Source organism: Ceratotherium simum, chromosome 34, assembly GCF_057802395.1.
Source record: "Ceratotherium simum simum isolate JZ-2026a chromosome 34, ASM5780239v1, whole genome shotgun sequence".
Lineage (NCBI taxonomy): Eukaryota > Metazoa > Chordata > Mammalia > Perissodactyla > Rhinocerotidae > Ceratotherium > Ceratotherium simum.
In genome coordinates this window covers 18,341,723-18,358,705 of record NC_141933.1, presented here as the reverse complement: position 1 = coordinate 18,358,705, position 16,983 = coordinate 18,341,723, and the positions used below count along the sequence as shown (strand labels likewise).

General features: G+C 36.1%; 2 protein-coding genes across 3 annotated transcripts; one reads left to right on the top strand and one right to left on the bottom strand.

Moving 5' to 3' along the window:
- Nucleotides 1–279: 279 nt before the first annotated feature.
- LOC101391986 (olfactory receptor 5W2) lies at nucleotides 280–8,936 on the top strand. 2 transcript variants are annotated; one of them, XM_087423274.1, is made up of 2 exons: nucleotides 286–1,178; nucleotides 8,891–8,936. In XM_087423274.1, the coding sequence occupies exons 1-2, from the start codon at nucleotides 286–288 to the stop codon at nucleotides 8,934–8,936; spliced, it is 939 nt and encodes a 312-aa protein (XP_087279400.1). The 2 variants fall into 2 exon arrangements, with proteins under 2 accessions (XP_004443888.2, XP_087279400.1); XM_004443831.2 differs by lacking the exon at nucleotides 8,891–8,936 and having other exon boundaries at nucleotides 280–1,218.
- A 4,295-nt stretch (nucleotides 8,937–13,231) lies between these two features.
- On the bottom strand, nucleotides 13,232–14,234 carry LOC147912614 (olfactory receptor 5I1-like). The gene has a single exon (XM_087423273.1). The coding sequence runs from the start codon at nucleotides 14,162–14,164 to the stop codon at nucleotides 13,232–13,234; it is 933 nt and encodes a 310-aa protein (XP_087279399.1). The 5' UTR covers nucleotides 14,165–14,234.
- Between the last annotated feature and the right edge of the window lie 2,749 nt (nucleotides 14,235–16,983).

The window sequence follows — 16,983 nt, the reverse complement described above, 5'->3', positions numbered from 1 at the left end:
ATAAAAGCTCATCAACTTCCAATCCTAGACATTTTTAGTTTTTTCACAAGATAATAATGCCTCTTTAAAGTGACAGTTGGGCTATTTTCTGAGGGTAAAGAAGTCAATTTACAGAAATAAATCCTCTTCTGTCTTACAGATAATCCTTTTTTGGATATCCAGAAGGCTCAAATGCTCAACTATTATTTTCTTGATCATTTTTGTAAAACTTTACAAAACTTGTAAAACTTTTTTACAAAACTTGTAAAAAAAGTTTTGTAAAACTTTACAAAAATAATAAAGAAGATGGATAGTGGAAATTGCTCTTCCTTGTCCAAATTCTTTCTCTCGGGAATTACCAACAACCCTGAAACCAAACTGACTCTATTTACCACTTTTCTAGTTGTTTATCTCGTTAGTCTTCTGGCGAACCTTGGAATGATCATTTTAATTAGCATGGATTCCCAACTTCACACACCGATGTACTTTTTCCTCAGCCACCTCTCTTTCTGTGACCTCTGTTATTCCACAGCAGTTGGACCCAAGATGCTGGTGGACCTTTTTGCCAAGAACAACTCAATCCCCTTCTTTGGTTGTGCTCTGCAATTCTTCATCTTCTGTATCTTTGCAGATTCTGAGTGTCTTTTGCTGGCAGTGATGGCCTTTGATCGGTACAAGGCCATTAGCAACCCCTTGCTCTACACAGTCAACATGTCCAGCAGAGTGTGCCTCCTGCTCATGGCTGGGGTTTATCTGGTGGGAATGGCAGATGCTTTGATACACACAACATTAACATTCCGCCTATGTTTCTGTGGGTCAAATGAGATTAACCATTTCTTCTGTGATATCCCTCCTCTCCTATTGCTCTCTTGCTCAGATACACAGGTCAATGAGTTGGTGATATTTACCATTTTTGGCTTCATTGAACTGAGTACCATTTCAGGAGTTCTTATCTCTTACTGTTATATTATCTTATCAGTCTTGAAGATCCACTCTGCTGAGGGGAGGGTCAAAGCTTTCTCCACCTGCACCTCCCACTTAACTGCTGTGGCAATTTTCCAGGGAACTATGCTCTTCATGTATTTTAGGCCAAGTTCTTCCTACTCCCTAGATCAAGACAAAACGACCTCATTGTTTTACACCCTTGTGATTCCTATGTTAAACCCTCTGATTTATAGCCTACAGAACAAAGATGTGAAAAAGGCCCTGAAAAAACTGAAAACTAAAATTCAATTTTAAGTAAATAAGTATATAGTATAAATAAATATGTATTTATATATGTATACACACCAACATATTCTTTTGTTTTCCAAATCATTTATTGTACTATAAAGTTGTTTCAAATACCTTAATTAATAAAATAAGTATTTTACTAAGCTGGAATGGTACCAATATTTTGGAATTTCTGTATTTCCTTGTATATATCCATTTAATTAAGGTGCTCTCTATTTTTTAGAAAACTTTCCAATTGCCATCTTAGTCTGCCAATCTTTCACTTGTTTAATGTTTATTTTATGCAGTAATTTAATTATTCTAAGAGCTATTAGAATTTAGAATGCACTTGTTTTACTTCTAAGTGCTTTGCATGTTATGATGAGTCAATAATTTCTATACTAATGAATCCTAATGAATGCATACTAATTAATAGAAATGAGTATAATTATTTAACCAATATTACAAATATTCATAATAAACTCTAAATCACCCTGAGGTAAAAAAGTAAAGGGAGACATATATACGGTCGTGGACAAACAAAAATGTACAACCCAAAATTTCACAATGTTATAAACTATTAAAACATCAATAAAAAAGTAAAAAATAAAAAACATTAAAAAATTAAAAAATAAAAAAAGAAAGTAACATACTCTAAGTTCAAGCAAAATGTCTAAATCTAGAGTACAGAAAAGATTTTTTGACATTCAGTTTCAGAAATAAGCAATCAATAGAGATACAGTGGATGGTGGGGGAGGTAAGGATTCTACACAGAGGGGATGGGGATTAGAGATCGTGAGGTGCATAGGCAATGCTTTCTTAGAGGATAGAAAGCAAAAGTGGAGGGTCCTGGTAAAGTACATCCTTGTACTAAAATTCTCAATTCAGTCACTTCCACTCAACTGTTCTTCCCTTCTTCTGTCCTCTGATTTCTAGTTAAATGACTCTTTTTTGTTTGTAAATAATACTCTCCTTAAACATCATTTTCTCTCTCACTCTGATGATTAAACCATTGACTCCAATGAGACTGTGAACATTCATTGTTCCAGGACTGAGTGTTTCGTTCCTGTCCTCCCAGTACCTGCGTTGTATCTGGAGCACAAAATGGAAAAACAAAAAATAATAAAAACCACATACACGATAATATTTTTGAATGCTTATTAGATATCACTCAAAACATAATTAAATGAGGATATAATATGTGCCTTGTATATATACTTGATAGCTTTTAAGAAAGCACATAAAATGGTTTTGGATACTAAGGTCATAAATCTATAAAGATATTCATATTAATTTCACAGGAAGTAAAAATATTCATCTGCATACTTTCTTGATGTGCTCTGCTTCATCTGGCTCTGCTTAAGTTTTCTTCATAATTTTATTTATTTATTTTTTTTCCCCAAAGCCCCAGTAGATAGCTGTATGTCATAGCTGCACATCCTTCTAGTTGCTGTATGCGGGACGCGGCCTCAGCATGGCCGGAGAAGCGGTGCATCGGTGCACGCCCGGGATCCGAACCCGTGCCGCCAGCAGCGGAGCGGAGCGCGCGCACTTAACTGTTAAGCCACTGGGCCGGCCCTCTGCTTAAGTTTTCTGTCAACCACTTGAAGCAGCTTGTTGAGAAAACATGGATATGGCTATATTTTTGAAGGATCATATAAGACTCAAAGATGTTTTTAATTATCTCTAGAATTGTACTCCTTGAGTAATTGTAAATGTCCTTGGTGAAAGAATTTCAGAAAGGAAGTAAACCCAAAAGAAAATCTCCTTTGCTTTTCAAGACGGCATTTGTAGAATATTGTGACAGATTAAGGGAAAATATGGTAGTGGAAAAAATCAATAGTTAATGCTTCTTCTAGAAAAAAAGTTTCAAGGGTTTCCACCTGTACCATATTTTCTCAATTTACCCATATTCTTTTGTTAATCTCTCTCAATAGCAGCAACATGGCAGAAACATTGTTTGAAATATATTAAAATCAAAACAAATTGGAGGGTCAGTGGATTGCCACTAATTCAGAAGCTATAAACGTGCCATCTTCCATGCATGTGACATATGACAGTAATATCATGTAAAGATTGATTTGATCTGCATATGGGCCACTTTAATCACATATAATGAGTTCAAACTAAGGAGAATAAAGTTTTAAACCCCATAAACAAATATCATAAGATCAATAAATGTATGTGTGAAAATGAAAGAAACTAATCTGATTAATTGTAGGCTTCATCTCCCTGAATTTATGCAGTTAGAGGTTGAAAAATCACTTACTGGGAACATTGCATAGTAGATTCATCACTGTCTTGACATGAGTACAGCCATGTTTGGCCGCTCCATTGACCTACAGCCACCAGCACAAAAAGAAATATAAAAGCTGGTTTCTGCGTGGTGGGAACTGGCCCTTCTCCCACGGAGAGAGTTGCAAGTTGTAACATTTCAAGGCTCTTGGAGCGTCGTAGCACGGGATGGACTGGCCATCTGTGCCGGGCTAAGACGATAACCAAAGAGAATAATGCACGTACACAATTACTGGGCCTGGGATGTTAGCCAAGGGGCTCAATGCACATATGCCACTGATAACCATTTGTGCATGGGAACACTGGATGCTTGCTCTGTAAACTCTGTAACTGCTTATATAAACTGCTGGAGACTGAGAGCCGGTGAGAGTTCCACCTGTGGAAGGGACTCCTTGCCCAGGATGTGTGATCCTTGCCCAGCCGTGTCGATTGACAGGACTCTGCCGGCAGTGGGGCGTGGATGTTATGAGTAATTGATTTACTGTGAAGTAACTGATTTGATGTGTTCTCTTTTCGGTCAACCTGGTGTTTCTCTTTCCGGTTGATTTGTGTCATTTCCCTTCAGTCGATCTGGTGTTTCCCTTTCCGATCGATCTGATGTTTTTCCCTCTTATTATATGACCTATTCGGATCTGCTGCTATCTCAGCCGATGTGGAAGTTTTCCCTTTCCAGTCGAGCTGGTGTTTTTTCTCTCTTATTATTTGACCTATTCGGATCTGTTTGCGGACTATCGCCTTTACTATCCTCTATATAATAAAATATACCTTCAGTCCATTTGTTTGGAGTAGAAAGTTTCTTTTACATCTCCGATCGAATCCCCGAACCTCTCATAACAATCACTTAAGTAGGAACTTGGAGAATATGGTTGAACTAACCCTATCATGTTGAGATTCTACAGAAATAGGGAAAACATCAAAAGACTTTGGTCTATTCTAGCTCATTTACTCCATTCCTCACCATTTCCTTCCACTGTCTCTCTATATCCCACTGTTCTCACACATTCATCAGGGACTGATGAAAATACTATTATTCAAAATGATCTTATCAATGACTGTGTGAAGTGGGTTAACATAATAGGCATTTTTCTAGGTCAAGATTCCTTTATTTCAGCCTTGCAATGTAGTCCCTAGAGATAATAATTACATAGTGATGGTAGATTTGGTCACATGTATAACACAGTGAACAGACAGATACATGCTGGTGATAGGCTGCATGACTACGTTTGTTAGAATACAACAGTAGCAAAGCTCAATGACCCAATACATGGGAGGTCCCGTGTAAAGCCAGAGGCAGCAATTTTTAACCTCCCTGGAAAACTGTATACAGAAATATGCTGTGAACCCTGCACCCAAAGCAACTCCAAATCTCTGTGGTGTTTAACAAATCACTCTTTCTCACTAGACCTCAGTCCCTCCTCTGTAAAAGAGGGTCTCACATTTGATTATCCCTAAATTCCTTTTCAGTTTTGACAATCTGTCTCTATATGTCTATGATTCTACTGCTGCATAAACTTACCCCCACTATTGGACATAATGTTTTAAAAAAGAACTCTTCCTCACACAAAAGAGCTGCAGTGTCTCTAGGCTGATTTGATCTCAATGGCAATAATGATGTCACCAGAGTGTGAGTTGTGAAAGATTAAATACTTAACATAGCTCCTTCAACTGGCCTCTCATTCTGCATTCAGATTTTTAAAAACTTCACAGAAGTGGTTATACTTTATTAGTGTTCAGGTAAATAAAAATGAAAACCACAATGCAGTACCATGACTCATCTAAAGAGCAGCTAAAATGAAAAAGATTCACAATATTAGTATCAATTACTTGTGTGAATGTGGAAAAACGGCAGCTCTCACACGTTGACAGTAGGTGAGAACTGACATTCAACTTTGGAAAACTGTATTGCAGAATCTAGTATGGCTGGCCCCAAACTTCCATTCCTAGTTTTATATCCAATAGTAATGAGTGAGTATATACACTCAAGCTTGTAGAAAAGTGATCACAGTATCATTACTTGGAATTGACGAATAATGCATGGTATGTTTGTTCGTTGGGATACTACACAGGAGCAAGAAGGAACCATCACCACATACAACAGCATGGAGGAATCTCACATATATAATATTGATCAAAAGAATCCAGACATAAAAGGGTAAAACCTAAATGACTTATTTCTATATGATTTAAAAAAAGACATACAAAACTATCACATTGAACATGGATTTTCGTTAGGGCCCACAGGCAGTCTCTGAAATGCTCCTCATGGTCTGTATTTTGGTCTCAGTTCTGGGTGTAGGGGTGTATTCATTTCTGAAAGTTCTCTTGTTTTTATAATAATAAAAAAATAAATGCATGCACACAAATGCACACACATATATATACGTACACACATATACATATAAAACTTTAAAAGGTTTTCAAAAACAAAGACAATTTACTATCAGATTTTAGACAACTACAGGATTTGAACATTGATTTTTAAATCTTTGTGCTTTATTGTACATAATGTTTTTAAGATATTCTTGTAAAATTAATAGAGCATACAACTTTCAGAGAATATTTTAATAAATAATTATCTTCTTTGTTACCAAAAATACATTTCTTGCTTTTAGAATAAAGACACTGTTAGGAAACCACAGCCTCTGCTTTTCTTAGTTGAGGAGAGGAAAATTTCCCCCTCTTCTTGATTTTTTTTGGCTGGTCTAATAATTAAATTGACACAGACAGATTAACAGGAGAAAAATAAATTAATTTAGTTTTGTACATATGAGGGCACCAAAGATATGAGACCCAAAGAAGTTACCAGAGCAGGAAACTTTTATACCTTTTAAACAAAGAAACAGTAAATTTGTGAAGAACTGACAAGAGAAAGAAACTTAGGCTTGGGTGCTAATTAGAGAAGAAAACTAAGCAGAGTTTGTTTGCACAGCTTCTCTGCCCTGAATTCCCCGTCTCTGGCCACAAGCATGTCTCTCCACCTCCTGGAGCAGGGAGGTATCTCTCATGTGAGAGATTTATTTCCTGTTTCCAGAGAGATAAAGGAGGGTCAGAGTGTCCTTCTTGCACTGGCTGTTTGTTTCTTAAGTACCTTTATTCAAAATAATCAATATACTAACGTGGCATATTTGGGGATGCCCTGCCTGACCCCCATCATCTTGTTTCCTGCAACAGGAAGACCTAGTGAACCTAATTTTCTTGATACAGTTATCATGAACTGAACTTAATTGATAACGGCCCACGCCTTGGGGGCAGACAACCATTTTCTCAAGGAAGGAATATATAAGCAGACAGTTGCCTATGTGGTATTATTTTTAGGGCACCAGAGATACCAGGAAAGACATATAGATACAGTTATTTTTTCCTCACTTGTTTGTCTCTGACACCTTACATTCCACCTTAAGTCTTTTCACTCCACGATTTAAAAAATCATTCCTTATTAACACACAAATTCCTGTGGGAAGTAATTTAGATTATCCAATTTTCCACAATATATTTCCACCCATGCCCTGGATTTAATGGGGAGTGGGAGTTTGATTGTGTGGTCTGGAGGGGAAGCCGTGTTTATGATGATAAAGTCTGGATCCTGCCTGAACAGAGTGTAGCCTGAGGAATTTGACATCCCTGGAGACAGAGACACACCTGAGGGAAAATGCGGATGTAAAAGAATCAGAACAAGGTGATCAAGGAAGACTCCTCCTCCTCCGAATATGCAGAGAAGCAGAGAATGGTAGTAAAGGTTTTAGGTACCACTAACATATCATTTTCTTGAGTTTATCTGGTGGAAAATTATTGGCAATTACTTAGGTGAGTTGAGACTTGTCTCAATATCTCTCACAGGAGTCCATTTTGTATTTTAGTATTGGGATCATCACACAAATAGCAGCAATACATTATGAAAGGGCATTAAAATTGGTCACTGAAATTACTTCTCTGGAAATTAAAAATATATTAATTTCATTGAATTTTACCTGAAAAATATTCCAACTTTATAGGAAGTAAGGGGAAACTCTGTAACAACAAACATGACAAACAAGTAAACAAAAATAACAGCAAACCTCCATTTCTTTTTACTCCAGGTGAGTTTTCAGAGGAAATATGAAACTACCTGAGGTATTGGAATGCAAAAACAGGAAAGTGCTTTGCACATCTTACTTGTGTCGCTGTTGTTTACACAAAATTTGCGTTTACAAGTTTTCAGGCAATTAAATTAACTGCATTGAGATTCAAGATGCACAGCTAATGTACCTGATTATTGTACATTTCTTGGAACGTTAATCAACGGTAGGCATTTGAAGACACACAGCAGCCTGTGTTTGTAAGTGTACAGCAATGATTCACACACATGGTAAAATATTAATAAATGGACATATAGAGATGATCCCCTAAAGCTGCCAGGCTGCACAACGTCCAAGGACGTCAATTTATTTAATGTCTCTTTGCTTCCTAGAATTGTGCAGTGTATCCACCTTCCACATCATTTTCTCTTCACACCCATATAAGTATGTTTATTTGCACAGCTGATGTAAATAAATTAGATTACCTCCCACTGTGGCGGTCCTTCTTATTTGCTCTCTTCTGCCCCCAATACTATCAAGATGCTGCTTTGGTTTAGAAGCAGGACTTGAATGATTTCTCATTTCTGTCAGAAGTCAAAGAGTCCATGAGTCATTAATTTTGTGAATTTTCAAATGCCATTTTAATATAAACACACTACAACATTCTATAGGAGTATTTAAGAGAGTTTTCTTTCAAGACATATTCATTTCATTGCTCTGTATTTGGGAATCTATTGTGAGCAATTTTCAGGGATTCAATGAAACTTAATGTGTATGAGACTCTAGAAGTTTACTTATCACCTCTGGGTTTCAATTTCTGTATCATATAATGAGGTTGTTAGAGACAACTCAGGACTTTTGATAACATATAAAATGTATGATAATATTTATTGGTAATTAGATAATATGAAACTATGGTAAAAAGACCAAAATTTATTTAAAGTAATCTCTCTTTGCGCTTAAATTTCATATTTTATAATTTTTTACAGAAATACTTGGTTGTGATAAATTATGTATGTATAATTTTACTCATATTAGAGTTTTTATGGTAACCAAGTGGTCATTAGCAGAGGATAGACTGAATAAATTGATAAATTAATGTATCTCAGTATGTTTATACTGACATCATTTATGTTTAAAAATTAAAAATCTAATAATTTAGACAAGAAAATTTGGTTATCCCTAGGCAGTGTTATTATGGTCAGTTTTTTAAATGTGTTTAATGGGAGACTGTTTTTGTACGTGTTTCTATGTAAGTGTGTAGGCATGAGTGGGTGTGTATTTATTTTGTAAATTATGACATTAAAATGAAATGTCTGTATAGGGATTTTTTGAGAACTGGAAATGAGAAACGCCCTGAAAAAAGCAATTGACACTAAATTATGTTCTGGGTGAAACTATGTTTTCATCCAACAGTATTTATTTAAAGATTCTGAGAGCTCAAGTTCAGGTACTTTAATGTAGATTCCTGTAGTCTCACCAATACAACCTTCTGGATATTTCCCATTACACACATTTGTGCCTAAATTGAGTGTAGGGAGCAGTCATTATTAATCTTAATCTTCCTTCCAAACTAAGGAAGAGTACTAATAGGTTCACTTTGCTGTCTTGCAGAGGGTAGTCTTATGCCTCCCTTCTCTGTTCACGGGTATGCCCCATGAGATAAAACGGGCATAGAAACTACCACCTAATGTCTATTCAACTTAATCTCCCAAGGCTGCAATTTTTTTAAAACAATAAGTTTAATAAACTCGCTCAGCCAGAAGGGATCACTAGTGGGTTAAATTAGGTTTGTTTGTATCTTTCCTATGTACTAGTATCACCCTATAAATGTTCCATCATAACACTTATAAGTCTATAAGTAGGAAATGAATAAATAAGAATATATTGAAATCTTCTTCCCTAGACTAAAAGTTACATAAAGGCATGGCCCTTGGGTGTCTCATTCACTATTTTTTCTGCTTTGCTGTTTACAATGCTCAGCTCAAGGATGCCGCTCAAAAATATTTCTTGATTCAATGAATGAGTGTAGCGTGGAAAACTGATGCAAAAATGAACCTCTGTAAATTTACCAAAAAAAGAACTACCTACTTTAATTTTATTCACTTAGGTTCATGTTAGATGAAATCTTTCTGCAATTGCTGTCACTGGCCTAGGCTGAAATGAGAACCTGTGACAGGGGTTATTTGATGTAAAAATCTTCTCAGACTATTCCTCAACATTCTGCCTCAATTATATCAGCAGACATCCCCAGTTTCAGCAGTCATAGATTATATTGCAAATCACAGACTTCACATCAGCCTATGAATTTCCCTTCTTGCCCTCACTCTGGAGAACAGATATGGTGCTATTAACAACTGTACGGACACTGGATGGATGGAAGTTGGAGGTCAAAGACTTGGACCTTCTCCAAAGGCCACTGGAAAAGAGGGCTTCATCTCCCCAATGTGTTCATAGCATTATACTAGTTAAAATTAAAAACAAAAAACAAAAACTGAAATTCCCAACTGACACAGTTTAAGTTGTAAAGGAAGAGTTATTGACATAAATGAGTTTTTGACATAAATATATGTTCCTTGGACAAAAAATGATGAAAAGTAGTATTTACATTAGTATTCCATTTGTAACTGTATATATTGGCTCTCTGTGTATCTATGAAATATACTGGAAGAATATTCTATACAAAATTTTGCAAGTGGTCATTGCTGGGTAGTTGGATGTGAGATAATCTTGTAATCTATTCCAAAAACGTAATGAGTTAATTCTGCATGTTGTTCAGACTGTAATCAATTAGTAATTAACCAAATTGTGAAAAATATAATGCAATTTCAGCTTCTCAAGGGTATTCATTTTATTTTAGGTTGTTATCATGAAAGGAACATGGAGACCCTCTTTTTGGTTCCTGGGAGAAGAGAGTAATGGGTTATATAAGGTTTCTCATTTAGGTCCTCTTCTCTAATTTTACATACCCCTTTAGAGTCTAAAATGTGCTGAGTCTTATCCAGTCAAAACATCAATGGGATGAAACAACATATTAAAAACATTCAATTTTCAGCAAGTTATTTGTCTTGCATCCCGAATTGAAGAGTTGCAGACAAAAATATTTCTTTATCTTATTAATGTTTTCTTTTATAACCTCAAATAATTTATTTGCTGTTCGTAGAATATATCACATACTAAGACCTCTCAATCTCTGTCCAAACCTCTTCCCAACTCAATGTACTTTATTAAAGATGTATTAAATATTTCATATTTATAAAAATTAAACCTATTTTGTTATGTAAAATTAGCTTCACTGGTCATCTTTCTCATAAATATGTAAGGGAAAAAGATGTTCCTTTTTTTTCCTTTACTTTTTCCTTTAAAGACTTTCCTTTATAGATGGTCAGAAAACCAGGGTTTTTGTTCTTGTTTTATATTAGTTTTAAGAAAATGATAAAGATATGAGAGAATTTAAGATAAGAACTAGACTTTTAAGTGAGACTGTCCTGAATTTAAATCTGTATAATGTCACTTACTTGTTAGCTCTGTGACCTTAGCCAACTACCTCCCCTTCAAGGACAAAATCCCTGGCGCTGAAAGAAAAGATGGCATCATTCATGGCATCATGTCATGAACTGGAGTCTTCATGATCCAACTTTATCCACTTTAGAGCCTGCTCACCCAATCTGTCAGATTCCAGTTGCAGATTCTAGCCTCAGGTCATGTTTGGAGCTCTCTGCCCAGTGACCTTAAGACTTCTTTTCCCTTACCCTGTCTTCACTCTTGGTTAAGGTTGAGCATAGGTTTGTTCACATCTACTCATGCTGGCCACATCATTTCAATGTCCAGGCTGGAGGCCTGAAACTGCCCTATGGATCTATGTTTCCGATCCTATATTGCCAAGAAATGAACTTATATAATTAATCCCAGAGTACTTCATTTTATGTTATTCTGTGTGACCCAATCTCAAGGGCCGTGTCTGAAATGCTACACTTAGCTGCAAAGGAGCCAATATCCTTCTGTTATGATGAACACATGCACTCCAGAGAATATTTTCTGCTCAGTGTTTAGGAAGAAGCACTTGGTTCTCAACACCCTCAAACTGTGTTTACCTTCTTCCCTATTGAAAGCCCACATTGGCCAGAGCCCTGCCTCACTGCTGATCTGTATGGACAAAACCCTGCTTGTAAAGTTAGTTCCACTGTGGTAAATGGAACTGTGGTCTAGATTTAGAACCCAGCATACATTATCATCAGAAGACTGTCCTCTCTAGTTCATCCTTTCTCCCACTACTCAACCTCACCTTCATGTTACGACTTACTTTGCATTTTACAGCCGTACCTTCTCTTTTGGTCATGCTCTAGGAACTGGCCAAGGCCACATCCCACTTTTTGTCAGTTTTAATTCCCATCTCCGGCTCTCAGAGGGATAGCCTTCCTCAGAAATTTTAGCTGTTTGTTTACCAATCAAGAGATTTCAGAGCGAATATATTCTTGAGAAAATATTTTATGAGCCATACTTTTATTTAGTTGATATTTGCAAATTACTTTTTAAAAAGCCACTGTACTTGACACTATCTTGTAATAGTCACATGTATATACAGTACCCCCCTCTGGAGAAGGATCCAAAAATACTGCAAGAGAAATATATAGTTTCTGCCTATTACTGGCATATAAACTAAATTATACAAAATCCACAGTAAACTTAATCATGTTTATTTCATAAAAACTTACTCAGTGTCTAGACTAGGGAAGATCCTGTGATAAAGAGGCAAGGGATCAAATAAAAAAATAATAATTAAAGAATAAATCTAATAGAGGAATAGAGCAGACACAAATAACTACATGATTAGTCAGAAATGCTGAGAGTCTTAAACACACTTAAGATGCTAGTGATGTTTAGAATTTGAGTTGGCGTCATCTGTAATTGAAGAAGGTGTCAGAAAAAAGTCATATAGGAGTTAATACTTGAGCAAGGATTTTTAGAGTGAGTATAGTTTGAACCGTTAAGCTACAATGTACATGTATTAACATGGAAATAATTACTTGAAGAAGAGTTTCATTTATTTTCTTTTACAAAAAGAGAGTTGTGATATGTCAATAACTTATCAAATATTGGTAGTAGTTGTGATAAAATTTAGGATAGGGAGAAAAGAAATAAGAATATTAGATATAGAACATTATGTGCAGAGTAAATCTACCCCTGGAATAAATAACAAAAATTCAACTTTATCTTTTTAGCCCATTTCCTATTAATAGACGTTTAGATTGCTTCCAATCATTTGCTACTACAAACCATGCTGCAGTGAATACTTTTGCAGAGGTGAACTTTATAGGTTCAGTTCCCAGAAGTGGAATTACTGGTTTAAATGGTGCATACATATTTAATTTTCATATGTTAGATAATTATCCTCGCTAAAAAGTGGTCACAAATTATCCTCCATAGACAACACTAACTTACACTTCCCACCAACGATGAATGAGTGTGATAAAAATTTCTTCTTTAAAATGATAAAGAATTAGACATAATACAAGTGATGTGAGAGGGCCTGATTCTGATGTTAGGCTCTGACCCTATTCTGTGCTTGAGGCCTCATTACCCGCAGAATTGGAAACATCCACATTTAATTGACTTTTTCATCAGTTAAAACCCCCAAAAGTCAAGAATCAGACAGGCTGCAAAGTTGTCAAACTCATTTTCATCCTTTCCTAAGAAAGCAATTTTTGGCTAATCACTTTCCTAAAGGCATTTTTGACATCTTTGTTTCTTAGACTGTAAATTAGGGGGTTCAACATAGGTATAATCAATGTATAGAACAGAGAGGTCACTTTGTCCATATCCAATGAATGATCAGTGCTGGGGCGCAAATAAATGAAGATCAGGGTACCATGGTAAATAGTGACCACGGTCAGGTGGGAAGCACAAGTGGAGAACCCTTTTCTTCTTCCCTCAGTAGAACCTGTCTTAAGAATAGCTGCTATGATGCAGACATAAGAGAGAAGAACTGTTAGAAGGCAGATGGCTTCCACCAAACTAGCAAAGACCACCAGAACAATGTCATGCATGTAAGTGTCAGTGCAGGACAGAGAGAAGAGTGGGGAGACATCACAAAAGAAATGGTTAATTTCTTTGGAGCAGAAGGACAGGTGGAAGGTATTAGTGGTGTGAATAATTGCACTCAAAGTGCCCCCCAAAAATGCTCCAACTGCAAGCTGGCAGCAAATCCTCTTGGACATAACAACAGTATAAAGCAGTGGGTTGCAGATTGCTGTGTACCGGTCATAAGCCATGGCAGACAAGAGGAAAGACTCTGTGTCAACCAAAGAGCAGAAAAAATATAACTGTGCAGCACAGCCATTGTAAGAAATGGTCTTCTTGTCAGAAACCAAGTCCACAAGTAATTTGGGGGCAATAACAGAAGAGTAGCATGCATCTATGAAGGACAATATGCAGAGGAAAAAGTACATAGGGATGTGCAAGTGGGAACTGATTGTGATTAATGAAATCATTCCAAGGTTCCCCATGAGCGTAACAGAGTAGACAGGCAAAAACACGGCAAACAGAACAATCTGAAGTTCTGGATCGTCACTGAATCCCAAGAGAAAGAACTCAGTCTTCACTGTGCTGTTCTTCAGCTCCATTCTCTACAGCGCTCCTGGACTTGAAGTTGTGAGAGAGTAATGACGGCAATGTTAATAATGATCTCAACATTAACAAAAAAATAAATAAAAATAACGTGATCAAAATAAATAGAACAGTACTTCTAAATCCACTTGGGCATCCTGATAGCACCTAGGCATGTCTACAGTTAGTATAGTATAATGCATATGTTTTCACTTTTTTTAATTGAAAACCTATTATTTTTCACATTAAATGGCACCATTATCAAACCGGTTGTGGAACTCTAAATCTAGGCTTCGCTCTTTCTTCAATTGTCTCATCTTCCACCAATGTCAGGTGATTGTGGTTAACCACATTGCTCATAGCAAACTCTTAATAGCCTCTGTTCCCATTTGTGTTGTTTTTGTTTATTTCTACAACATATAAAAGTATTGTTGTTCAAGGTGAAGCCTTGTAAAGATAGAAGAGCAGAAGTTCTGTATTTCTCACCTTGTGATGTGGCTTTGCTGCTGAGGAACAAAGGAACTCCTTATAGTTGTTTGAAATTTATTGATAAAATAGAAAGAAGAAAGGTTCTATTTTAGTTATGTAAGTGACTGCATCGTAGCTCTGTCACTCAGTAGTTGTGAAACCTTGGGCAGGCTAATTATTCACTGAGTTTCAGTTTCATCACCTATGATAGGAGAATGATAGTACCTTTTTCATCAAATTATAATTGTTAATGAATTTCCTTCTACAGCATTAATATCTCTACCATCTTGTTCCTTTACTGTTCTAAAGTTGGAAATAACAATTCTGAGTCAACATGAACATTTATTTTATTTTTTCTGGAGATGTGGCAGATATGCAATGTTTCCTCTTTATCATCACTGAAATTCCATTAGTTAATTTCATCCCTCTTCTTCCTCAGTTGAACCTCTTTTATTGGCCTCATTGCCTCCAGTCGATTCTTACCCTACTTTCAATCATGCTACAAAATCTATCCATAAACCACTGTAAGAGTTACCTATATTAAGTAGATTTTGTATTGTGTTTTCTTTCTTGCTTAAACCCTTAAATGATTCCCTGTCTCCTATAAGCTTAGCATTGAAATTTCAGATTTGACATGTATTTTCATTGTTATCTCATATCTTCCATCTCAGAACCTGATCTAATAACATTAGCAAAATCTTACCCTCCTGCTCTTTCCTATTTGTTCCAGGTTTTTAATAAAACTAAGTCTTTACTAAAACTTTGCATACATTTAGAGTTAATAAGCAGAGTGTAACTATCTGGGAAGTTATTCCTTGGGTACAGAGATTGAAATAGGGATACAATAATTATTGTGGATTCTGGATTATTACTCAAAGTTTATTTTCTACCTTTTTTCTGTTTCTCACTAAATTAGGTGAATTCTGGGTAAGTGTATATCTGGCATTAATGTATTTTCATCTTGTAATTTTCAATGAACTTTCACATCTAATTTAATTCTCACAGCTTTTTAAAAATATGTTAAGAATTTATTATCTCTCAACTATATTGAAAAGGACCTGATGATTTCAGGCCAATTAACCAGTCCAGGGTTCCACAGCCCTACAATCAAAGATCCAGGGCCAGAGATTGGAAATTTCGTGTCATTGGGCTAGAGCACTCTCCAATAAACATTGCCTTCCCAAAGATGGAAATGTGTCAGAGATGGTAGAACTTAGGAAGAAGATTGGAGCAAATAATATCATTACTTTCCAAAAACTCAATGTGTTAAATTTGATACAGGGATAGTAATTTAAAACTATCTTAGATTTTCATTCAGGGAATGTGCTAGAATAGGCAGATTTACTTCTTTTGACACAGTAACAGAGAGAGTATTTTGTACTGATTACAAACATGGACTCTGGAGCCAGACTGCCTGGGTTTAAATCCAGCTCTACCACTTAATATTTGTAGGACTTTGGCAAAATCTCAGTAGCTCTATGGTTTCCTTTTCTGATATGTAAACTGCATATTATAGGAACACTTGTCTGCAAGGTAACGATGAGGATTAAATGAGCTATTACATGTAAAGTATTTTGAAGAGGGTTCTTCAAATAGCAAACATCCAATAAATACTTGCTATTATTGTTCAACCATTGAGACAAGTTTGAGCTCCACCTAATATTAACATTTATTATTTTATTATCAACCAGGATTCACTTTTTGCTCTAAAGAACGTGTTACTTGGAAAAAGAAAGCATTATTGAGCTGCTAGTCAACTCTTTGGAGTTCTCTTTTCTTGAAATACATGTGGCTTCCTCCTTAGAAAATATCAACTCTCACTGAGTGACAGTCCACCCATACTTGTCTATGAACACGAGACAAGATTGTCCGTTGACCGAGGAGTGGAGCAATGGCCGCTGCTGTGAAGGTGAGGGAAAGATGGAGTTACATCCAGCGGTTAGTGAGGGAAAGGTGGATGAAAACGTTTCTTTGTTCTGCCGTCATCTATTTGGTAATTATGAAGAATGACTATTATAATGTAGACATAAAAGAAAGAGGCTTATCTTTAGGGACAATGCTTAAGTAAGCTCCAGATCTGAGCCCTGGGGAACAATCACTTCTTTGCTGAAGTTGTTTTCTACTAAACCCATTATTTCCAACCACATAATTAAAGGAAATGAAGAAATCAGTTTATATAGAAAATATTTACCTGCAATAATGTTTCAAGGATGTTACATGCTTCGGTACTGAAAGAAACTTGCAGGATTAAAAAATGAAATATGAAAGCCAAATGGAAGAATGAAAAGGGAAAAGAATACAACAAACAAAAAATTACGAGGAGTCCAAAGAGGAGCCAAATCATCTGTTCTTCTATGCAACTGGCAGG